The 8,002-nt window shown below is 36.5% G+C and overlaps 1 protein-coding gene across 1 annotated transcript in view; it reads left to right on the forward strand.

The window, feature by feature from the left end:
• LOC104468985 (peroxidasin homolog) overlaps positions 1-5,734 on the forward strand; it is a gene marked incomplete at both ends in the record, with an annotated part of 42,510 nt that extends 36,776 nt beyond the window's left edge. Inside the window, 3 exons of the mRNA XM_010083295.1 lie at positions 890-2,393; positions 3,225-3,359; positions 5,526-5,734. Coding sequence (XP_010081597.1) covers positions 890-2,393; positions 3,225-3,359; positions 5,526-5,734 — 1,848 coding nt within the window. The remainder of the gene's footprint in view (positions 1-889; positions 2,394-3,224; positions 3,360-5,525) is intronic.
• Positions 5,735-8,002: the final 2,268 nt, after the last annotated feature.

The raw sequence follows: 8,002 nt of genomic DNA on the forward strand, positions 1-8,002 counted from the left end.
AGCCTGACTGTTCTGCTATGTGCAGTCACCCGGCACTGTACTAGGAGGCCTTATGGTCTTCAGTCATTCCACATGCCATCATACCACAGCAGAGATCATGCAACACATAGCCTTAGTTTGAAGTTATAAAAACAGAATTCTAATGAGTTACAGTATATATTTTGTATATATTATTTTTCTATGGATTGAGAAAAAAATGCAGGAATGTGATACATATGTTGTAGTCCCAGAGGTGAATGGTGTGGCTTGCAGAGAAAACCTATCCCAAGTGTTACGCACACACCAGTTTTCTTTAGAAACTAGTCCTGGGTAATGTGAATGTGAGGTACACCACTTCTCCAAGAGGTCACTGTTCTGTTTACCTATGTTGCCTGCAATTATTTTCTTTTGTGGCTTTTCTTGAATTTTTTTTCTCAAAATTGTGCAACTGTTTCTGTAATAAAGCAAAATAAAATAGTAGTGTTCAGTGAATTATCAAGTCTCAAAAGGTAAAGTCTTGAAATCCACTTAATTGTTACTGACAGTTTTTTAAATGCTTTTACCGACATGGGGAAGACTTCCCATTTTCCTCAGTATGAGGCTTTTGTTTCTGAAAATATCTCTGCTTTAACTGACCGTATAAGAAATAAGTTCCATTTGTAAACATTTTGTAAAAGGTGTACTTGAACTGGCATTTCACGAAGTTCCCTCCTGACCTAATAGTGGTTGTTGCTTAAATGACCTGATGCTCTAATATACATGGGATTATTATTCTTTTTAAACAACAGGGATATTTAATCTGGTGGAAAATGCAACATAAAAAAATAACATTTCAAATAAATTAATGGTCTGTGGGGAACGTGAGTCTGTCAAGTCTTTGATTTTCTCTCTGTCTCTCTTCTGATTTCAGGTTATCACTATAATGATCTTGTATCCCCACAGTACTTGAATCTGATAGCTAACCTCTCAGGCTGTACAGCCCATCGACGAGTGAACAACTGCTCAGACATGTGCTTCCACCAGAAGTACAGGACACACGATGGAACATGCAACAACCTTCAGCATCCCATGTGGGGTGCTTCTCTGACAGCATTTGAGCGTCTGTTAAAGTCAGTCTACGAGAATGGATTTAATTTGCCTCGGGGAATTGAACCCAGGAGGCTCTCTAATGGCTACGCCCTCCCAATGCCTCGCTTGGTTTCAACTACTCTGATCGGAACGGAAACAATAACTCCTGATGACCAGTACACTCACATGCTCATGCAGTGGGGTCAGTTTCTTGACCATGACCTTGACCTCACTGTAGCTGCCCTAAGTGAGGCCAGGTTTTCAGATGGTCAGCATTGCAGTTCAGTTTGTACAAATGATCCTCCCTGCTTTTCGATCATGATACCACCAAATGATCCTAGAGTTCGAAATGGTGCACGCTGCATGTTTTTTGTACGCTCCAGTCCGGTTTGTGGAAGCGGCATGACATCTCTCCTGATGAATTCTGTGTACCCACGAGAACAGATCAACCAGCTGACTTCATACATTGATGCGTCCAATGTGTATGGCAGTTCAGACCATGAAGCACTGGAAATCAGAGACTTGGCGAGTCAAAGGGGTCTTCTGAGACAGGGCATTGTACAGAGATCTGGCAAGCCCCTTCTTCCGTTCGCTACTGGCCCACCAACAGAATGTATGAGAGATGAAAATGAGAGTCCAATTCCCTGCTTTTTAGCTGGTGATCAGCGTTCTAATGAACAGCTGGGTCTTACCAGCATCCACACATTGTGGTTTAGAGAACACAACAGAATTGCCACAGAGCTACTGAAACTCAATCCACACTGGGATGGTGACACAATCTATCACGAAACACGCAAAATTGTTGGTGCAGAAATGCAACACATAACATTTAGCCATTGGCTACCTAAGATCTTTGGAGAGGTAGGCATGAAGATGCTTGGCGAATATAAGGGTTATGATCCCAGTGTTAATTCTGGCATAACTAATGAGTTTGCAACTGCCGCTTTTAGGTTTGGTCACACACTCATTAATCCTTTTCTGTATCGACTGGATGAAAACTTTGAACCTATTCCACAAGGCCATCTACCTCTTCATAAGGCATTCTTCTCTCCATTTCGGATTGTAAATGAAGGAGGCATTGATCCACTTCTAAGGGGATTGTTTGGTGTTGCTGGTAAGATGCGTGTCCCATCACAATTACTCAATACAGAATTAACAGAAAGACTCTTCTCCATGGCACGTACTGTGGCTTTAGATCTGGCAGCTATGAATATTCAGAGAGGCAGAGATCATGGAATTCCTCCCTACCATGATTTTAGAGTTTACTGTAATCTTTCTTCAGCTCAGACTTTTGAAGATCTGAAAAATGAAATTAAGAATCCTGAAATCAGGGAGAAACTTAGCAGGTGAGCCTGAGGTGAAGAAAAACAATCAATTATCTGAATGTGCATGTGAAATTAGTAGCTAAATGTCTTATCTAGAAGAAAATATTTGTTAGGAAAGGGGTAAAGGGATTTTTTAGTAACTTATATCCATACCAGGAAGTAGATCCGGAAAATTCCCACATGCAGATAATTTCTCCACTTCTACATCTCTGTGAACAATAAGAAGTTTATATATACTGTATTTGTTCATTAAAGTATTAATTTGAAACATATGGTTTTATAAGTGTTGTTAAACATTAATGTTATTTGAGTGTAAGGTCATATTTAATCCCAGTCTTGTGCAAGAACTTACATGTTCAGTTCCAACCGTTCTGTACACTAAACCAAACAGGAATATCATTCACTGTATTTTCACTGGACATCCTTCACTACCAGTAATCTGTTCTTCTTTAGAGCATCAGTGATTGACAATAAGTCTTTGGCTACCTACCACCCCTAGCTTATCTGCACTAAATCAGACAGAGAATTAATCTCAGCTATGTTAAAAGAAAAAGTGTACAGAGGGGCAGGAAAGAGAAATTGAAAAAGAAACTGTTCTAAAAAATCAGAAGAAAGCTACTAGGAGAAAACAAGTTGTGGGGGTAGACTTGCAGACCCCCATGATGTTACTTGCATATACAATTTACCTTGCAGGATTTCTTGCATATACACCCACAGTTTGTTCACAATAGATGTAGCACTATCACTGTCATTTTTACTGTGAGTTGTTCATATCTCTTGCCCTCAGTTTTACCACCTACTGGTTATTTTGTAAATATAAAATATTTTATATTTGTCTTTTTCTATTTATAGGTTGTATGGTTCCCCCCTGAACATAGACCTATTTCCTGCTCTAATGGTAGAAGACTTAGTTCCAGGGAGCCGACTGGGGCCAACTTTGATGTGTCTGTTAAGCACACAGTTTAGGCGTATTCGGGATGGAGACAGGTAAATTGAAATACCATGGAAACCAAGAGTAATTTTAAATCGAGGATGCTTAATAACAGTTGCGAAGTCTTGTTTCCAAACCAAACTGTGTTTTGTTTTCATTTATGATTTTAGTATATAATTGAAAAGATGAAGAATACAGGTTTAAAAGATTATTAGAAGCTATGATTAATTTATTTTTTGAAGTCTGTTACTTTTTATGGTGAATATTTCATACTGACCTCCAAAGAGCACCACAGCCAACATATGCTGAGTTTCATTTTACCAGTATTTCAGGTCACTTACCTTTCTGAAAAGTGGATGTCACTCTTGTCCTTTCATTGGTATTTAATTATTTTATTGGCAAAGGGTTTGTGGTGGTTGAGACACTTTCACCATCTCCCTTACTTAAGAATAGGTTGGAAAAGTATCACTCTGTGTATACAACCGCTATACATGTTTCAGTACATGCAGTCTGTTAACCAAAAGAGTGTTAAAAGCAGACAGGTTATCCCAAATAACACAATTTGATAATTGTTCTTAAATTACTTTATGAGCACATCATGAGCAATTTCTTATTTTCAGTTTCTACAGTATACAAAATAAGAATATAATCATTACTATTGTTACAATAGCCAGATATCCTTTGCATACTTCAGCACACTCGGTCGGAATCTGAAAATCAGCATTTCCCTCATTTTAACATAATTTGTGACCTAGAATCCTAGGTTTTGCATGGCATGAAGGTAGAAAGACTTACGCTGATAAGTTGCAGCCTAGTGGAAAGGAAACAGAGGAACAATTAGGAAATTAGATTTGTTTCCATTTATTAATGTTTGCTTTATCTAGGTTACAAAATTCCTACTTAAGTTAGTATAAAGGCTTTTTTATTTCTGTAGTCAATAACACAAGCCTTTTTATATGCTTTTTTAAAAACAATGCTCTTACATAAAATCTGATTAAAAATTAAGCTGTGAAACATAAAACTCTCACGCTTAGAGGCAGAGGGAGTAAAAGGAGAAATATATGCAGTACAAGCTCCAGATTGCTGGTGACAAGTACCTGTTTGTGTCACAACAGGATAATGATACTGCTCTTTTTGTGTGTGTCTGTTCACGTTTTTCCAGCAAAAGCTCTTTTTTTTTTCTTTTTTTTTCTTTTTTTTTTCTTTTTTTTTTCTTTTCCTGAAACAAAATTTAGAAACTATAGGAAAACATTGAATATTTAGGAAATGGGATTCTGCTGTCCAAAGAATACAAATGTTTTGAAGCAAAATGCCAGCAAGTAGTAAAATATTATTAGACATAATGAAAGCAACTCTCACTTCTTTGAAAAGCCTTTACTATGGGCAGAGGATCAGAGCTGCCAGCACTGTGCAAAACAAATGTGTCTGTGCAGCGAAAAGGAATGATATTTGAAGGGAGCCTGACTTCATGTCAAGATGGAAATTTCAGAATCTGTTTTTCTGATCTGAGTACTTGGAAATTCATTGGCCGCTGTCCAATGCCTTATGAAAATGATGCAATAGCTAGGTAAAATGAAATTTGTTGACCATTCTTCTAAGCTTAGTATAAAATTGCTATTGTTTTTTCATAAAGTTTAAAGAGTCTCCTACTTATTTGTGGTTGAAATAATATCATAGTAGTGAAATAGGAAAAAAGTATCAATATAGAATTATAACTTTACAGTTTAGTGAGATGTAAACAATGTCAGAGTGAGCAATGTGTTAGAATAGTGTAAAATGTTTTCAAATCCTGGGCAGTAACTTAAAATGTTTTCTTTTACAAGGGCTGGCTTGCTTTTGACAGTAATGCACTATTTATATTTTCTATTTATAACAGGCTTTTAGACCTTTGTGTATGAAAAATAAATTATTCTAAACCACCATACTTCCTCCTTGAATATAATGAAATAACTGAGCATGTATTAATAAGTCCCTGAAGTAGTATAGTAATTAAAATAGCTTTACAGAAAAGAAATTCTTTAGTAAATTAAACAGTCTCATTATCTCTTATTATCTTGATAATAAACTAGGTATAGATTAACTATGCTTCTAATACACCGTAGAGTTCAGAACAGGATTTATGGAATAATTAATTTAATTCTGAATACAGTATTGCAATATCTCTGGAAAACTGCGTATTTTGTTTTTTCACTGGCAAACTTGTCTTTTCTGTGAGATTACAGGTTATGGTATGAGAATCCAGGTGTGTTCACGCCTGCTCAGCTCACTCAGATCAAGCAGACATCTCTTGCCAGAGTTTTGTGTGACAATGGTGACAACATAACCAGGGTACAACACGATGTCTTTAAGGTAGCTGAATTCCCACATGGATATAGTAGCTGTGAAGATATTCCTAAACTGGACCTCAGGATGTGGCAAGATTGCTGTGAAGGTCTGTATACAGGGGGATTTGGGTGTGATAATGTGTGCTTTGTTTAATGTCTGTTCATTTTATTTTAAGAAGATATTTTACTGTTGTTCAGTATTTATTAAGATTTTACAAACTCAAATCTGGACCACAACCCTTTTTAACTGAGCGATCATTCCATATTTCACGTTAAGTAGACACATTCTAAACATAGCATAGATTTAAGCATTGCATGGGGTAGAAAACTGTTTTCTTGTTTTCTTCCTTTTGTGGCCAAATATTCTTGTCCATTGCTATCTCCTTCAAAAGTTGGGACAGTGGGGTGATTTGGTTTTCTTCAGAAATAAACTTTTTTTCTCCAGAAACAAGGTTTACTTAACTGCATGAGGCACAGGAAGCTGAGAATCCCTTGGCAGCCTATATGTTGGCTTCTGTCTCACTTACAGATTTTCTGCGTGACCTCTCTTTAGCCATCTTCACATCAGACTTCACTGCCTGTAACATAGTTAGAATATCCCTTCCCAAGAGAATCTTCTGGATAACATAGATTTGCAGAATTATTTGCAGTAGCATCAACAACAAAACACTTCAGAGGACAATGACTTCTCTTTATTGACATCTCCTTGACAGTGTTATTACCATTTTCTTTTGACAAAACTCAAATGACATACCCAGGATGAAAAAGTATATTCAGGAATGTTGTGAACTTCTCTGTGGAACTCTGATTATCTAGAAATTGCTGTCAAACGAATTACTAACTGTAAAACACTTGCTCTTATTAGAGATGGTAATGGTACTATCAGTTGATGACTATTAGAATCTTACAATTTACCTAGTAAGAACCTAGCTTTCAAAACTAGTGTCTTGTAGATTTGCTGGTGAAAGGTGTCTGTATCCCAGTTCTTCATCTTTTCTACTGCTGATTCTCTTGAGTTTACTACTGCTGAGTAGACTATACAATATTCTGTCAAAAGATATGCATGAATAAAGAACCAGTGGATTGTATTTCTGAGAGAAGTCACACTCTTCCGCTGGTGTCCATTTAACGCTTTTGTTAAGATATGATGGTCTCCAATGGCAGACAGCCTTTTGGTGATATAGCTCAGAATTTAAGGCAATAGATAAAGGGTAAACTGATGAAGGATGTCTCTTCAACCTGCTACAGATACAGTAAATACTGAGGAAGAATTCTAATTAGTGTGATTTTGCCATGACAACAAATTCAGATATTAACAATGAAAAAAGTAGAGATTTACCATTCAAAGATATTGTACAATTTAGCTTTTAAACTGTCTGCTGTATTGTCTTGTCCAGTAAACAACTCTTTAAATAATACGTCACTGTCTAAGAAAACTCTTCCTTGGAAGACTTGATTCAAAATGTCAGTTATCTGTGTGAGACTAGGAGAAATAAATACTTTAGATTCCAATGAAATCTTGAACAGTTTTCTCCAGATACCAGAGTTTTTTTCAGTTATTAAAATTTTTTAATCAATGTTTACCAGGTTTGACACTCCCAAATAGCTGGTAATGGCTTATAAAACTCTAGATATGGTTGACACATTGTAATTCTAATGCAAAGTCCTCCAGAGTGTCTTCAAAATAAACCTGACGTATGCCAGAAGCATTGAGAGAAAATCAGTTATCACTCTTCAAATGCTTTACCATAAGCATTCTACCAGTTCAGGATAAGTTCACTTTGCCATGGTTCTTAAAGCTTGGCAGGCAGTTTCACAAATGCATTAATTGTTTTGATTTGGAAAAATTGTAAAGCTGTTCTGAGAAATTATGTGTTGTTTCTCTGAATGTTAGTTTATCACTGAGCCTTCTAGGGCAGATGTTATCTTTGGAAAGTCTTTAGAGTATTCAGCCATTCAGCAGCCTAGCTTGTATTTTCATTGAAGAACGTTACTACCAGAGATTACTACTGGATGCAGTACAGTTAGACAACTGACAAGCAAAAGAAAGGATAAATAACTAACGTTCTTTAAAAAAATGCCTATCTGTATCCCCTTCTTCTGACATCTTTTGAAGTTTGTGCAGAGGTTAATGAAGAAAAAACAAAGTAGGCATGGCTTGAACTGCTTTCTTACATGGATGAATGGGTGTGATGTTTTCTGTGGGAATCCAGGTTTAAGCAATTAATTTAAAAAATTCATTTCATTCTGTGGCACTAGGGACTCACCACTACTCTGAGGTAGGGGGGCATACACAGCATACATTCAGGAACAGCATTTACTTTAAGTTAAATACATTCTGGGTTATTGTTTCTTTGAATTTATTAATATTTATT

This window comes from Pterocles gutturalis, unplaced genomic scaffold, assembly GCF_000699245.1.
Source record: "Pterocles gutturalis isolate BGI_N339 unplaced genomic scaffold, ASM69924v1 scaffold30440, whole genome shotgun sequence".
NCBI classification, from domain to species: Eukaryota; Metazoa; Chordata; class Aves; order Pterocliformes; family Pteroclidae; genus Pterocles; species Pterocles gutturalis.